Genomic DNA, 18,285 nt, shown 5'->3' with positions numbered 1-18,285 from the left:
ACAACAACCCGACCAAAGAGCAGAAAACATGTATTGTTACAAACCTTATTAGGAAGTTTAGTGACCATGCCTTCTCTTCTATGATGATAAAACTGCCAAGATAGAGATGGGTTCTTCTCAAAATGCTCAACTGTAGCTAATTCCTGTAAAAGATTATATTGGTCAGTAAAAAAGTTAAAAAAGTTAAAACAGAAAAAATAATGTAAAGAAAAAATTTCAGGAGAAAATTATTGCCTAATTCTTTCATTTTCACAGTTTAATTCTTTATACTTTTGCACCCAATCATTTTCTATTCTTTAATTTTTTTGCTCATTTTTCTCTATACATTATTTATTTTGCCCATTATTCTCTATTCTGTAAACCCCATCCAGACCCTCTAGTATACAATTTGAGTTCTTTTAAGGTTTCTTTTTCATAACTGAAGCTCTACCAGTTTTAGGCATAATGTAATTTTTTTCAATACAAAGTCTTCTTGGATAAATGATACGGATTCAATGAAGCCAATTTTTTACATCTAGATTGGTCAATATTTTTTTCATTTCATCACAAAAGTAGATGTGCTGGTACAACCAAAATACGCTAACTCCAAGCAATTATGTAAAATGTGAGTAAAGCATAATCCCTTAATTCTGTTACTCTTTATCGTACATTCTGAATACCAACAAAAATGCAAGATATCACCAAGTATACCAGCAGCTATAGACCTTAAGACATTTAAATGACAACCATTTGGTATACTAAGGGAGCTACCCTTTGATTTTAAGGGGAGGAGGGCTAGGATGAAATTTGAAAAAAAGGCAGGACAGGAGTTTTGAGTAAAAAAAAAATAGGCAGGATGAGCAACTTGGCAAAAAAAAAATGGCAGGATGACAATTTATGTAAAAAGATTCAGGATAAACTAATAAATAAATGGGCAGGACCGAATAGAGTGAAAAATAAAAAGGCAGGACAGAGATTACAACTAAAAAAAAAAGCAGGACGAAAATTTCATCCTAGCCTCCCCCCCTAAAAATCAAATGGTAGCTCCCTTAAGACATTTAAAAGACAACCATTTGGTATATTAAAGGGGGGACAGAATGATTTTTTCTGGTGGTTTATATACATAATTCACCTTTTGGAAGTCTTTCTTGGTTTTTTTTAACTGCTTGGCCACCTGTTTATTTATAGAAAAGGAAACCATTGTTATTTATTTTCTAGTTTAAGTAACAATTAGTGACCTTTTGCTCAAATCAATAGACTTCTTCTCCTCCTGTATCTTTCATCTGGTTAAGTTTCATTTAAATCAATCATGGAAAACTCCATTTACCATCCAGAAACCATTGTTTATTTTGTGTTTCTTTTTATAGTGACAGTGGCCTTTACCTAAACCTTTTGAAGAAAAAAATCAATAGGTTTCTTTCCCTCCCTTATATCTTTCATCTGTACACTCTGTTTCAGTCCAATTAAGCAAGGGATAATCAATTTTTCATACTTAAGACACATGAACGGATGGAAGGATGAAAAGATGGATGGATTATACAAAACAATTACTATATTATGCTCCTGAAAAAGATTTTTTCCAGGGGGAGCAAGAAAAAAAAAAGTCCCAAAAACAAAACAAAAGCAATAAAAAAAAACCAAAAAAAAAACAGTTTAGTATTACAGGTGGATTTTCTAAATGGATATTCTGACCTGGTACTACCATGAATAATTTTGCACCAGACAGAAACTAAATAAGATGCCACTTGCAAAAGGTGAAATTGAATAGTCCATCCACAAACCCTGAGGACTCTTCCCCCTCTCAAAAATAAAATAGTTGTCCTTTAAGCTAACTAGTGTATATGTAGATACCTGTACTTTCTTATTCCTCCAATAACCACCAGGCCCCCTAAATGTAGGTACACCACTCTCTGCACTCACTCCTGCTCCTGTTACAACCACTATGTGTTTGGCCTTTGCAAAGTCCTCTCTGAACTTAGGAATACTGGTACTTGGAGGGAAAGTGGCCTGAAAAATATCATGTCATAAAATAAAATCATTCCATATCTTAATAACAGATGACAGCAGTAGACTCTGGTTTTCTAAACTCATATGCCATTTTGGAATAAATCAACAAATAGAAGAATTAGTAAACCAGAATACAATTGACCCCAAAAAGTTTGATACGAGTTGGGCCAACAGTGTAAACTTGTACATGTGCTATGAATGCATCAACTACCATACAACTGCAGACTGGCAGTCAAAAAAGTCATAACAGAAAATCATCCACGGTTACAAGCTAAATTTGATTGATCAGATATGATACATGAAAATTTCCCCAAAGAATATAAAATGGTCGTCTCCTAACCATGTGACATTTTTTACAATTTGAATATTACAAATAAAAATTGTTTTATAAATATTTTTTTTTTTTTTTTATTTTCATTTTGTAAAAGGAATATATATAGGTCACTAAAGTTCTGTTTTGTCCTCTGGCCTGTAAAGGATAGTTTAATGAGAATGTTTAAAAGTAAGTATTTTTGCTGGTTTAATCTATTTCTTATAAAATGGTACAATTTTCAATTGATGATTAACATACAACCAACCTTCGCCATTGGAATCCGAACCTGACAGATATATCTATTAATTTTTACCTAATTTACTCTCTTGTTTTTGGTATATATGAATAAAAGAAGATGTGGGTATTCATCAACCAAAAGGCACAGCTAAGTACATATTTAAATTTTTTAATTGTTGTTGCATATTTTATAAACAGATCACACATTACATTATTTCTAATGAATATACAAGTTATAATTGCAATATTATCGATCGTTTTCCATCTTCTATCCCACTATCAGGGAAAGTCAACCATTTCTCTTTTGAATTGTTTTACATTTGTCATTTCTGGGCCTTTTATAGCTTACTATGCAGTATGGATTTTGTTCATTGTTGAAGGTCATATGGTGACTGATAGATAATAATTTCTATGTCATTTGGTCTCTGTTGGAGAGTTGTCTCATTGGCAACCATACCACACCTTCTTATTTTTATATTTAGTAAACAAGAGGAGAATAAGGAGATGTCTGGATGGGGTTTACAGAATAGAGAATAATGGGCTAAAAGTGCAGAATAAAAGGCACTAAATAAAGAATAGATAAAACTAGGCAAAAAATAATTAAAAGATTACAGAATAATTGGGAGGGAGCTAAAATGTAAGGAATTGAGAAGAGTGGTCTAAAAATTAGAAAATAAAGAAAGGAGTACCCCTTTCCCCCATCCAGATCCTCAATAGGACTTATACAGGTAACAAGAAATGTATTTTAAATATTATGCATTGTGAAATAATAATACTTGTCAACAAAGAGAAGGAAGCTCTTAAGTTTCTAGATTTAAATTTTAATAATATAAGAATTACTTATCCAATTAACTTTAGGCATTACATATGGTTATTCATAGTGCATTATTAATCTATACTTGTATCATTTAATCACTCATTTTTGTATATAAAAAAAAAACTTCTAAATTAAAGTATATTTTCATTATTGTGTTATAAGGGAGATAAACTGTGAATTCTTTGTAATAACTGAGACTTAATTCCAATCAACCTCGGCAGTTGTATCAGTGATTATAATTGTGCTGTTCAATGTATTGTTGTTTTTATAATTCGGTCCATTTTATAAACAAATGTATGTGTTCATCTTGTAATTGATGATAGTTCAATGTTTTGGACTTTATTTCAATAAAAACTACTTACTTACTTTATGATCCTTAGTTGTAATGCTAATAAAGAAAATAAACAAGAGGCCCCATAGAGCCTGAATTGCTTACCTGGTAAAAAAAATGCTATTTTTTCTCATAAATTCATTCAGTTATGCTAACTTATTTGTAGATTTTATTTAGTGTCATTTTTGTAGATCTTGTACTGATAATCATTTAACTGTTTTACTGTTTTACCTATTGAAGTTTTTGAGTTAAAAAAAAAAAACTCTCATTTAATGGCAATAAATCCTATAACTAGAGTGACATATTGGCCATGTAGACTTACTAGTAGGATTTGTTGTGCTGAACAGCTTTGCTTTTTTAAAGTTTTGGACTATCTAATAAAGTTTGTTAAAAAAAAACAAAAATGGAAAAAAAAAATCATCTTTTAAGGGCAATATCTTCTGAAAGGAGTCAATTGACAATTTCAGGCCGGCCATGTTATCTTTTTTTTTTTTTTTTTTTATCTTTATTCAATTATCCGACCATGTTGACTTATTTGTAGATCTTATTGTAGATCTTTGCTATTAACAATTTCTATCTATTATAAATATAATGATTTCAGCAACCAAATGAAAAAAAATGGATAAAAACCATCTTTCTTTATTCTTTATTTCTTTTACTTATTTTCTCAATTTTTTCATATCTTTTGCCCTTTATTCTGCATGTTTCTGCATGTTTTGCCCATTATTCTCTATTCTGTAAACCCATCCAGATGCTCACAGAGGCGGATTTAGGGAAGAGGGGCTAGAGTGCTAGGGCCCAACCTTTTGGAGCTACATTTTTGGTCAATGGACCGAGACTTTTTACCTGTTCCACTCCAAACGTTGTCTAGTTTGCTTTTTCTTCCGAGTGCAATAATTCATACTGAAATATCTCAAAAATTAAAAAATCCTCAAACATTTTAGAATTTTTTATCTAAAAGATGTGGCCATGTAAACATTTCAGAACATAACTATATGATCCTGTATAGTATTTCATTAAAAGGACATCAAGAATAAGGAACAAACAGTGCAATTGGTTAGAGAAATGTAGATTTTTTATCAGATAATAAACTTTCAAAAATATTTTAAAACTTTTTGAAAATTGTCATTACTGTCAAATATCTATCTAATGGTGACCAATTGTAATTTAGTTATTATCGGATCATGCAAATATTAATAATTTGGTATCTAATTAGTTTTTATGAATAAAAATGTTCCTTCAACCAACAACATCTTGGTTGAAGCTAGCAGATAGGAGGCACGAAAGTAATAAAATAGGATAGCTTCTCTGTGTGACATTACTTGTATGCTTCAGAGATAAAGCTATTTTATTACGAAGGCAAAATATGAATATATTAAGAAGTTTAAAATCATCAATTTACATTTTAAAACAATATTTTACAAAACTTACAGTAGTTGTTATTCCCATAATCAACCCAAGCATATCAAATTTTTGCCAGTTATCTAGGCTGTCCCAATTTTTGAGTGCCATATTCTTATCCATTATTGCTTATTGTCACTCTTTATTATATCTTTAATCTGTTTCAAGCTGTAGGTCCACCATGTTTTTTAAGTATTTAATGTTGCGTACTTAAATGGTACTTTCCCATTAACCAATGTATTGATTTGAAATATAATATAGCAGTAAACAAATGTCATTTCTTAAAATAGATTTGGATTTAAATTTTCACAGTTTAAAAAAAAACAAGAGTTATCTCCCTCTAACTTATGCTAGATATTAAAAAAATATTGTGTTATGATGGGACTAAACCATGAAGAAATAGACAAGATCTCCTTTCTTATAAGAATTTGTAAAATCAATATTTTCAAATACATTTAAAGTTGTTGATCCTTATTGTAGTACTTGAATATGGTTATTTGCAATATCACAGAGATCTTTGAAGTTTCAATAATTCACTGTGGACAAGTGAAATGTTTTGTTTGTAAATGACTTGCATGCAAATTTCACACAAAGATGATGTCCCTCCAAAGTTTTCTAGTGTCAAACTATCTCATCCAGCCACAACCTGCCCATTTTTTTCAAGTAAAATCAAAATTTAGGGAGGTGTTGTGTTTTTGTTAATCTTATTTTTAAGTATATTGTTTTGTGAACTTAACTTTTAGTCTTTCTGGTCGGTAGTTGTATTGTATTCCCTTTTTCCTTTAATTTTTTTTATTGTTTCCTGTTATCTTCTTACTTTTTTCATCACTCAAGCCGAAAGAGAAATTATTGATGAAATAGATTTTCAGTCTTTTCAAGTATAATTCCACTTTTTTTTTAATTATGAGATTATCAAGCTTTTATACTTTTAACCTAGAAACTTTCATTCCTGTTCTGATAGCGCTTTTCTTTTTTGTGTTATCTTTTTTAATGACAAAACATGCTGAAAATGAAAATCATGTTATAAAAGGACTACAAAAAGCTCAAAACTTACCTTGAATAGATTTGAATAAAAATTTCTAGGCATAATTATAATGCAAAATAGGCCTAAAATTTCTGTATCAGACTTTATTCCTGAATAATATATCAAATTTATGTACCTCTGCAAAAAAACACATTTTTTTTTCTAAGCATTTCCTTTTTACTGTTTGAATTAAAATTTTAAAAAACTGTTTAGAGTCTGGTGGATAGTTTGTAATCATAACAAATCTCCTTATTTTTAAAAATAGTATTAAACTGATCAGTAAAAGAATTCTAATATAATGTATATTTGCAGCTTCAATAGACTGAATATTCAGTTCAGTAAAAATCTCATTAGACAGGTTCCAACAACCTGTTTACTGGTTCTGACCCTAAGACTGACAGTTTCACAAGCTATGATAGCTGGATAACTGCTGTAGAAGATCACTGAAGGTGCAGAACAAGATACTTGTCCAGATCACCTCAGCTCATCATCACAAAGAATGGCGATACACTTTGTCATTTATTTTTGAAACAGGGGTGATTTTTGTTTTAACTAAAAGCAACAAACTTTATATCAAAAGCAAATAATTTGCAAAAAGTATAAGCTTTCTGCTTTTTTTTTTTACTGATATTTACAAAATTCAAAAAGTTTGTTTTAAAGGAAAGTACATCAAATAATTCTATTTCACAATAGAATAATCTGCAGTGAATGGAAATCCAAAGATGTAGGTAGGTCATCCTTTTCTTTTTAATTAAATAAAAAAAAAAACTCAAATTCTATACTCCTTTTTATAAACAACAGAATCCTCAAGTTCATTGCTGTATTCCATTTATTGGGGTAATAACTTGGGGAAGGAAGAAATTGGCCCACATAATTTCAATTCACAGATAAACATTTTTATCAGATTCAAAATAAAAATTTATCATATTAAGAGGTTGAGGGCTATTTAATTATTTGGAAAAACCTGGTCACAATGATCTTATTCTTTTATGCATATACTGTTAAACTAAAAGTAATTATATTCATTATGCATGGATTTTTATGTATATAAAATGCTTTGGTTTCAGAGATATGAGCCAAAATCTACATTTTTACCCCTATGTTTTATTTTTAGCCATGGCGGCCATCTTGGTTGGTTGGCCAGGTCACGGGACACATTTTTTAAACTAGAGACCCTTTTGATGATTGTGGACAAGTTTGGTTAAATTTGTCTTAGTATTTTCAGAGGAGAAGATTTTTGTAAAAAATTACAAAAATTTACGAAAAATGGTTAAAAATTGACTATAAAGGACAATAACTCCTTAAGGGGTCAACTGACCATTTTGGTCTAGTTGACTTATTTGTAGATCTTACTTTGCTGAACATTATTGCTGTTTACAGTTTATCTCTATCTATAATAATATTCAAGATAATAACCAAAAACGGCAAAATTTCCTTAAAATTACCAATTCAGGGGCAGCAACCCAACAACGGGTTGCCTGATTGGTCTGAAAATTTAAGGGCAGATAGATCTTGACCTAATGAACAATTATATCCTGTCAGATTTGCTCTAAATGCTTTGGTTTCAGAGATATGAGCCAAAAACTGCATTTTACCCTATGTACTATTTTTTAGCCATGTCGGCCATCTTGGTTCGCGGGCAGGGTCATCGGACACATTTTTTAAACTAGATACCCTAATGATGATTGTGGACAAGTTTGGTTAAATTTGTCTTAGTAGTTTCAGAGGAGAAGATTTTTGTAAAAAATTACAAAAATTTACGAAAAATGGTTTAAAATTGACTATAAAGGGCAATAACTCCTTAAGGGGTCAACTGACCATTTTGGTCAAGTTGACTTATTTGTAGATCTTACTTTGCTGAACATTATTGCTGTTTACAGTTTATCTCTATCTATAATAATATTTAAGATAATAACCAAAAACGGCAAAATTTCCTTAAAATTACCAATTCAGGGGCAGCAACCCAACAACGGGTTGCCTGATTGGTCTGAAAATTTAAGGGCAGATAGATCTTGACCTAATGAACAATTTTGTCCTCATCAGATTTCCTCTAAATGCTTTGGTTTCAGAGATATGAGCCAAAAACTGCATTTTACCCTATTTACTATTTTTTAGCCATGTCGGCCATCTTGGTTCGAGGGCAGGATCATCGAACACATTTTTTAAACTAGATACCCTAATGATGATTGTGGACAAGTTTGGTTAAATTTGTCTTAGTAGTTTCAGAGAAGATTTTTGTAAAAGATTACAAAAATTTACGAAAAATGGTTTGAAATTGACTATAAAGGGCAATAACTCCTTAAGGGGTCAACTGACCATTTTGGTCAAGTTGACTTATTTGTAGATCTTACTTTGCTGAACATAATTGCTGTTTACAGTTTATCTCTATCTATAATAATATTCAAGATAATAACCAAAAACGGCAAAATTTCCTTAAAATTACCAATTCAGGGGCAGCAACCCAACAACGGGTTGTCCGATTCATCTGAAAATTTCAGGGCAGATAGATCTTGACCTGATAAACAATTTTACCCCTGTCAGATTTGCTCTAAATGCTTTGGTTTCAGAGATATGAGCCAAAATCTACATTTTACCCCTATGTTTTATTTTTAGCCATGGCGGCCATCTTGGTTGGTTGGCCGGGTCACCGGACACATTTTTTAAACTAGAGACCCCAATGATGATTGTGGCCAAGTTTGGTCAAATTTGGCCCAGTAGTTTCAGAGGAGAAGATTTTTGTAAAAGTTTACGGACGACGGACGTAGGATGACGGACGACGGACGCCAAGTGATGAGAAAAGCTCACTTGACCTTTCAGGTCAGGTGAGCTAAAAATGGATAAAAACCATCTTTCTTTATTCTTTATTTCTTTTACTTATTTTCTCAATTTTTTCATATCTTTTGCCCTTTATTCTGCATGTTTCTGCATGTTTTGCCCATTATTCTCTATTCTGTAAACCCATCCAGATGCTCACAGAGGCGGATTTAGGGAAGAGGGGCTAGAGTGCTAGGGCCCAACCTTTTGGAGCTACATTTTTGGTCAATGGACCGAGACTTTTTACCTGTTCCACTCCAAACGTTGTCTAGTTTGCTTTTTCTTCAGAGTGCAATAATTCATACTGAAATATCTCAAAAATTAAAAAATCCTCAAACATTTTAGAATTTTTTATCTAAAAGTTGTGGCCATGTAAACATTTCAGAACATAACTATATGATCCTGTATAGTATTTCATTAAAAGGACATCAAGAATAAGGAACAAACAGTGCAATTGGTTAGAGAAATGTAGATTTTTTATCAGATAATAAACTTTCAAAAATATTTTAAAACTTTTTGAAAATTGTCATTACTGTCAAATATCTATCTAATGGTGACCAATTGTAATTTAGTTATTATCGGATCATGCAAATATTAATAATTTGGTATCTAATTAGTTTTTATGAACAAAAATGTCCTTCAACCAACAATATCTTGGTTGAAGCTAGCAGATAGGAGGCAAGAAAGTAATAAAATAGGTTAGCTTCTCTGTGTGACATTACTTGTATGCTTCAGAGATGAAGCTATTTTATTACGAAGGCAAAATATGAATATATTAAGAAGTTTAAAATCATTAATTTACATTTTAAAACAATATTTTACAAAACTTACAGTAGTTGTTATTCCCATAATCAACCCAAACATATCAAATTTTTGCCAGTTATCTAGGCTGTCCCAATTTTTAAGTGCCATATTCTTATCCATTATTGCTTATTGTCACTCTTTATTATATCTTTAATCTGTGTCAAGCTGTAGGTCCACCATGTTTTTTAAGTTTTTAATGTTGCGTACTTAAATGGTACTTTCCCATTAACCAATGTATTGATTTGAAATATAATATAGCAGTAAACAAATGTCATTTCTTAAAATAGATTTAGATTTAAATTTTCACAGTTTAAAAAAAAACAAGAGTTATCTCCCTCTAACTTATGCTAGATTTTAAAAAAATATTGTGTTATGATGGGACTAAACCATGAAGAAATAGACAAGATCTCCTTTCTTATAAGAATTTGTAAAATCAATATTTTCAAATACATTTAAAGTTGTTGATCCTTATTGTAGTACTTGAATATGGTTATTTGCAATATCAAAGAGATCTTTGAAGTTTCACTAATTCACTGTGGACAAGTGAAATGTTTTGTTTGTAAATGACTTGCATGCAAATTTCACACAAAGATGATGTCCCTCCAAAGTTTTCTAGTGTCAAACTATCTCATCCAGCCACAACCTGCCCATTTTTTTCAAGTAAAATCAAAATTTAGGGAGGTGTTGTGTTTTTGTTAATCTTATTTTTAAGTATATTGTTTTGTGAACTTAACTTTTAGTCTTTCTGGTCGGTAGTTGTATTGTATTCCCTTTTTCCTTTAATTTTTTTTATTGTTTCCTGTTATCTTCTTACTTTTTTCATCACTCAAGCCGAAAGAGAAATTATTGATGAAATAGATTTTCAGTCTTTTCAAGTATAATTCCACTTTTTTTTTAATTATGAGATTATCAAGCTTTTATACTTTTAACCTAGAAACTTTCATTCCTGTTCTGATAGCGCTTTTCTTTTTTGTGTTATCTTTTTTAATGACAAAACATGCTGAAAATGAAAATCATGTTATAAAAGGACTACAAAAAGCTCAAAACTTACCTTGAATAGATTTGAATAAAAATTTCTAGGCATAATTATAATGCAAAATAGGCCTAAAATTTCTGTATCAGACTTTATTCCTGAATAATATATCAAATTTATGTACCTCTGCAAAAAAACACATTTTTTTTTCTAAGCATTTCCTTTTTACTGTTTGAATTAAAATTTTAAAAAACTGTTTAGAGTCTGGTGGATAGTTTGTAATCATAACAAATCTCCTTATTTTTAAAAATAGTATTAAACTGATCAGTAAAAGAATTCTAATATAATGTATATTTGCAGCTTCAATAGACTGAATATTCAGTTCAGTAAAAATCTCATTAGACAGGTTCCAACAACCTGTTTACTGGTTCTGACCCTAAGACTGACAGTTTCACAAGCTATGATAGCTGGATAACTGCTGTAGAAGATCACTGAAGGTGCAGAACAAGATACTTGTCCAGATCACCTCAGCTCATCATCACAAAGAATGGCGATACACTTTGTCATTTATTTTTGAAACAGGGGTGATTTTTGTTTTAACTAAAAGCAACAAACTTTATATCAAAAGCAAATAATTTGCAAAAAGTATAAGCTTTCTGCTTTTTTTTTTTACTGATATTTACAAAATTCAAAAAGTTTGTTTTAAAGGAAAGTACATCAAATAATTCTATTTCACAATAGAATAATCTGCAGTGAATGGAAATCCAAAGATGTAGGTAGGTCATCCTTTTCTTTTTAATTAAATAAAAAAAAAAACTCAAATTCTATACTCCTTTTTATAAACAACAGAATCCTCAAGTTCATTGCTGTATTCCATTTATTGGGGTAATAACTTGGGGAAGGAAGAAATTGGCCCACATAATTTCAATTCACAGATAAACATTTTTATCAGATTCAAAATAAAAATTTATCATATTAAGAGGTTGAGGGCTATTTAATTATTTGGAAAAACCTGGTCACAATGATCTTATTCTTTTATGCATATACTGTTAAACTAAAAGTAATTATATTCATTATGCATGGATTTTTATGTATATAAAATGCTTTGGTTTCAGAGATATGAGCCAAAATCTACATTTTACCCCTATGTTTTATTTTTAGCCATGGCGGCCATCTTGGTTGGTTGGCCAGGTCACGGGACACATTTTTTAAACTAGATACCCTAATGATGATTGTGGACAAGTTTGGTTAAATTTGTCTTAGTATTTTCAGAGGAGAAGATTTTTGTAAAAAATTACAAAAATTTACGAAAAATGGTTAAAAATTGACTATAAAGGACAATAACTCCTTAAGGGGTCAACTGACCATTTTGGTCTAGTTGACTTATTTGTAGATCTTACTTTGCTGAACATTATTGCTGTTTACAGTTTATCTCTATCTATAATAATATTCAAGATAATAACCAAAAACGGCAAAATTTCCTTAAAATTACCAATTCAGGGGCAGCAACCCAACAACGGGTTGCCTGATTGGTCTGAAAATTTAAGGGCAGATAGATCTTGACCTAATGAACAATTATATCCTGTCAGATTTGCTCTAAATGCTTTGGTTTCAGAGATATGAGCCAAAAACTGCATTTTACCCTATGTACTATTTTTTAGCCATGTCGGCCATCTTGGTTCGCGGGCAGGGTCATCGGACACATTTTTTAAACTAGATACCCTAATGATGATTGTGGACAAGTTTGGTTAAATTTGTCTTAGTAGTTTCAGAGGAGAAGATTTTTGTAAAAAATTACAAAAATTTACGAAAAATGGTTTAAAATTGACTATAAAGGGCAATAACTCCTTAAGGGGTCAACTGACCATTTTGGTCAAGTTGACTTATTTGTAGATCTTACTTTGCTGAACATTATTGCTGTTTACAGTTTATCTCTATCTATAATAATATTTAAGATGATAACCAAAAACGGCAAAATTTCCTTAAAATTACCAATTCAGGGGCAGCAACCCAACAACGGGTTGCCTGATTGGTCTGAAAATTTAAGGGCAGATAGATCTTGACCTATTGAACAATTTTGTCCTCATCAGATTTCCTCTAAATGCTTTGGTTTCAGAGATATGAGCCAAAAACTGCATTTTACCCTATGTACTATTTTTTAGCCATGTCGGCCATCTTGGTTCGAGGGCAGGATCATCGAACACATTTTTTAAACTAGATACCCTAATGATGATTGTGGACAAGTTTGGTTAAATTTGTCTTAGTAGTTTCAGAGAAGATTTTTGTAAAAGATTACAAAAATTTACGAAAAATGGTTTGAAATTGACTATAAAGGGCAATAACTCCTTAAGGGGTCAACTGACCATTTTGGTCAAGTTGACTTATTTGTAGATCTTACTTTGCTGAACATAATTGCTGTTTACAGTTTATCTCTATCTATAATAATATTCAAGATAATAACCAAAAACGGCAAAATTTCCTTAAAATTACCAATTCAGGGGCAGCAACCCAACAACGGGTTGTCCGATTCATCTGAAAATTTCAGGGCAGATAGATCTTGACCTGATAAACAATTTTACCCCTGTCAGATTTGCTCTAAATGCTTTGGTTTCAGAGATATGAGCCAAAATCTACATTTTACCCCTATGTTTTATTTTTAGCCATGGCAGCCATCTTGGTTGGTTGGCCGGGTCACCGGACACATTTTTTAAACTAGATACCCCAATGATGATTGTGGCCAAGTTTGGTCAAATTTGGCCCAGTAGTTTCAGAGGAGAAGATTTTTGTAAAAGTTTACGGACGACGGACGTAGGATGACGGACGACGGACGCCAAGTGATGAGAAAAGCTCACTTGACCTTTCAGGTCAGGTGAGCTAAAAATGGATAAAAACCATCTTTCTTTATTCTTTATTTCTTTTACTTATTTTCTCAATTTTTTCATATCTTTTGCCCTTTATTCTGCATGTTTCTGCATGTTTTGCCCATTATTCTCTATTCTGTAAACCCATCCAGATGCTCACAGAGGCGGATTTAGGGAAGAGGGGCTAGAGTGCTAGGGCCCAACCTTTTGGAGCTACATTTTTGGTCAATGGACCGAGACTTTTTACCTGTTCCACTCCAAACGTTGTCTAGTTTGCTTTTTCTTCAGAGTGCAATAATTCATACTGAAATATCTCAAAAATTAAAAAATCCTCAAACATTTTAGAATTTTTTATCTAAAAGTTGTGGCCATGTAAACATTTCAGAACATAACTATATGATCCTGTATAGTATTTCATTAAAAGGACATCAAGAATAAGGAACAAACAGTGCAATTGGTTAGAGAAATGTAGATTTTTTATCAGATAATAAACTTTCAAAAATATTTTAAAACTTTTTGAAAATTGTCATTACTGTCAAATATCTATCTAATGGTGACCAATTGTAATTTAGTTATTATCGGATCATGCAAATATTAATAATTTGGTATCTAATTAGTTTTTATGAACAAAAATGTCCTTCAACCAACAATATCTTGGTTGAAGCTAGCAGATAGGAGGCAAGAAAGTAATAAAATAGGTTAGCTTCTCTGTGTGACATTACTTGTATGCTTCAGAGATGAAGCTATTTTATTACGAAGGCAAAATATGAATATATTAAGAAGTTTAAAATCATTAATTTACATTTTAAAACAATATTTTACAAAACTTACAGTAGTTGTTATTCCCATAATCAACCCAAACATATCAAATTTTTGCCAGTTATCTAGGCTGTCCCAATTTTTAAGTGCCATATTCTTATCCATTATTGCTTATTGTCACTCTTTATTATATCTTTAATCTGTGTCAAGCTGTAGGTCCACCATGTTTTTTAAGTTTTTAATGTTGCGTACTTAAATGGTACTTTCCCATTAACCAATGTATTGATTTGAAATATAATATAGCAGTAAACAAATGTCATTTCTTAAAATAGATTTAGATTTAAATTTTCACAGTTTAAAAAAAAACAAGAGTTATCTCCCTCTAACTTATGCTAGATTTTAAAAAAATATTGTGTTATGATGGGACTAAACCATGAAGAAATAGACAAGATCTCCTTTCTTATAAGAATTTGTAAAATCAATATTTTCAAATACATTTAAAGTTGTTGATCCTTATTGTAGTACTTGAATATGGTTATTTGCAATATCAAAGAGATCTTTGAAGTTTCACTAATTCACTGTGGACAAGTGAAATGTTTTGTTTGTAAATGACTTGCATGCAAATTTCACACAAAGATGATGTCCCTCCAAAGTTTTCTAGTGTCAAACTATCTCATCCAGCCACAACCTGCCCATTTTTTTCAAGTAAAATCAAAATTTAGGGAGGTGTTGTGTTTTTGTTAATCTTATTTTTAAGTATATTGTTTTGTGAACTTAACTTTTAGTCTTTCTGGTCGGTAGTTGTATTGTATTCCCTTTTTCCTTTAATTTTTTTTATTGTTTCCTGTTATCTTCTTACTTTTTTCATCACTCAAGCCGAAAGAGAAATTATTGATGAAATAGATTTTCAGTCTTTTCAAGTATAATTCCACTTTTTTTTTAATTATGAGATTATCAAGCTTTTATACTTTTAACCTAGAAACTTTCATTCCTGTTCTGATAGCGCTTTTCTTTTTTGTGTTATCTTTTTTAATGACAAAACATGCTGAAAATGAAAATCATGTTATAAAAGGACTACAAAAAGCTCAAAACTTACCTTGAATAGATTTGAATAAAAATTTCTAGGCATAATTATAATGCAAAATAGGCCTAAAATTTCTGTATCAGACTTTATTCCTGAATAATATATCAAATTTATGTACCTCTGCAAAAAAACACATTTTTTTTTCTAAGCATTTCCTTTTTACTGTTTGAATTAAAATTTTAAAAAACTGTTTAGAGTCTGGTGGATAGTTTGTAATCATAACAAATCTCCTTATTTTTAAAAATAGTATTAAACTGATCAGTAAAAGAATTCTAATATAATGTATATTTGCAGCTTCAATAGACTGAATATTCAGTTCAGTAAAAATCTCATTAGACAGGTTCCAACAACCTGTTTACTGGTTCTGACCCTAAGACTGACAGTTTCACAAGCTATGATAGCTGGATAACTGCTGTAGAAGATCACTGAAGGTGCAGAACAAGATACTTGTCCAGATCACCTCAGCTCATCATCACAAAGAATGGCGATACACTTTGTCATTTATTTTTGAAACAGGGGTGATTTTTGTTTTAACTAAAAGCAACAAACTTTATATCAAAAGCAAATAATTTGCAAAAAGTATAAGCTTTCTGCTTTTTTTTTTACTGATATTTACAAAATTCAAAAAGTTTGTTTTAAAGGAAAGTACATCAAATAATTCTATTTCACAATAGAATAATCTGCAGTGAATGGAAATCCAAATATGTAGGTAGGTCATCCTTTTGTTTTTAATTAAATTAAAAAAAAATCTCAAATTCTATACTCCTTTTTATAAACAACAGAATCCTCAAGTTCATTGCTGTATTCCATTTATTGGGGTAATAACTTGGGGGATGGAAAAAATTGGCCCACATAATTTCAATTCACAGATGAACATTTTCATCAGATTCAAAATAAAAATTTATCATATTAAGAGGTTGAGGGCTATTTAATTATTTGGAAAAACCTGTTGAACTAAAAGTAATTATAATCATTATGCATGGATTTTTATGAAATAACATGTACACTACCAATTTTAGTTTTGTAATGAAACAGCATATCTATTGCAATTTTTCCACAGCTAAGTTTCCAAGACCTACTTTCAAACAAAATTATTTACAATACTGTACATAGAAATAGTTATTAAAGTGTATTTATTGTTCCATGAATTTTTCTATTGTACGCTTCTTGTTTAACATCAGCACACGATTTTTGTCTTACATGTATGCAAATATACAGGTTTTTACAACTTTTTTTTTTAGTTGAAACTGTAAACCAACTTATTTTCATGGATACTTTATTTTGCTTTTAGCCATTTCTAGCCCACTTGCAAAAATTTAAATTCAAGATTTTCAAAATTTCTTGATGTAGTTAAATAAGGAAAGATCCAAGCTTTACATATTCTAGTTGCTGAAAGTCACAAAAATAAATCGCTCGCCAAAATTTGTTGGTTTATAGTAATTGAATCATTGTAAGATTAATATTATATATCTAGATGAGGGTGTGGATGGAGGTTTACAGAATAGAGAATAATGTGGAAAAAATATAAAGAATAGAGAAAAATTGACCAAAAAAATAAAGAATAGAGAATAATGAGGTGCTAAAATATGAATAATAGAGAATAATGGGCAAAAAGTATAAAGAATAGAGAAAAATAGCCTTAAAAAATTAAAGAATACAGAGGTGAAGGACCCCCCAATCCAGACCCTCCTAGATGTATGCAAATATTTTTTATTCTTACTTCATAATATTAAAGTGATTGAAATGTATTGGTCATAAGATTTCAATTTGCAATTAATAAAAAAATTTTGTCAACAATATCTATTGGTAGTGTAAATTGCAAGGTATATCAGGAAAAAATAAAAATCAATAGAAATATTAACAAAAATATAGGGATATTTGTGACAAGAGGCTGTCGAGTGACAGCAAACCAGATTTTCCTGCAGAGGTCGAACCCTGAACAGTTGAGCAAGTATGGACACAACATTTAAGCTTAAAACAGCTCTGAATCTGGATTGTGATTGAATATTTATGATAGATTATTATCTAATTAATAATGAAAATGATATTTGCAAACCTGAACCCCAAACAGGATCATGTAAAAATTAAACATTAACACACACAACAAAAATAAAATACTACATAACAACTGTGACATCTACCTTCATAACACACATAACTTAAAAAAAATAGTTATAAAGAAATTTTGATGTTATCATGTGTTCATGGAATAAGTTTGAGCTATTTCCCTTTGAACATAAATATGGTTTAACATAATACTCTAACATTAGATATGATTAATATTTCTCTCAAATTAGATATGATGTAACACATTGTATATCTATTTTCAAATTATATTCAAATATAATTAATAGTTCCAAATATTTTTTCTTTCATTTGTCACAAACTAATACAGATCTGCAACTTATCTATGATCAATGTCAACAACTTTAAATGTAATGAAATATATCCTATAATAAAAATAGATTATTATCTAATTAAAGGAGTTCACTTCATAAAAAAAAAATATATATATATAGCATTCAGAAAATCAGTTTATACAGAATAATAAACAAACCTACCACAAAATTCTTCAAACAATTTACCAAAGAAAAGAAAAAAAAATCCAAAATGTCATTTATCATTAATACAATGTCTTTTAAAAATCTTTTAAAAAATGAGTTATTTCCCTTTGTACAGAAATGGATTAATTCATCAAAAATTGAATTCTTGGGAAAGGGCTATAACTGAACAATGAGAAAAGCTAAAATCGTGAAAATTGAACTTGACCTTCATTTAGTCACAGGAAACAACATATCTCAATTAAAAAAAATCCTTCAAAGCGTTTTCATGTAAATGAACGGACATTGTTTGGCAGCCGCCCGCCCGCCCGCTCGCCCGC

At 30.5% G+C, this 18,285-nt stretch overlaps 1 protein-coding gene across 3 annotated transcripts in view; it reads right to left on the bottom strand.

Moving 5' to 3' along the window:
• The window catches only part of LOC127705925 (NAD-dependent protein deacylase sirtuin-5, mitochondrial-like), a 32,441-nt gene extending 16,446 nt beyond the window's left edge, over window positions 1-15,995 (bottom strand). The window contains exons 1-3 of one of the 3 annotated variants that reach the window (XM_052210274.1): window positions 14,393-15,995; window positions 1,831-1,986; window positions 45-143 (exon numbers count right to left, since the gene is read on the bottom strand). In XM_052210274.1, the coding sequence (XP_052066234.1) occupies window positions 45-143; window positions 1,831-1,986; window positions 14,393-14,485 (348 nt within the window). In that variant the 5' untranslated portion in view covers window positions 14,486-15,995. Of the gene's footprint in view, window positions 1-44; window positions 144-1,830; window positions 1,987-5,115; window positions 6,705-9,754; window positions 9,909-14,392 lie in introns of those variants that run through there. The other 2 variants (XM_052210276.1, XM_052210275.1) reach the window with 2 other exon arrangements.
• Window positions 15,996-18,285: the final 2,290 nt, after the last annotated feature.

Source organism: Mytilus californianus, unplaced genomic scaffold, assembly GCF_021869535.1.
Source record: "Mytilus californianus isolate M0D057914Y unplaced genomic scaffold, xbMytCali1.0.p SCAF_6, whole genome shotgun sequence".
Taxonomy (NCBI): Eukaryota; Metazoa; Mollusca; class Bivalvia; order Mytilida; family Mytilidae; genus Mytilus; species Mytilus californianus.
The sequence above is the reverse complement of the archived record's forward strand: the minus strand, read 5'-3'. Positions and strand labels throughout refer to the sequence as shown.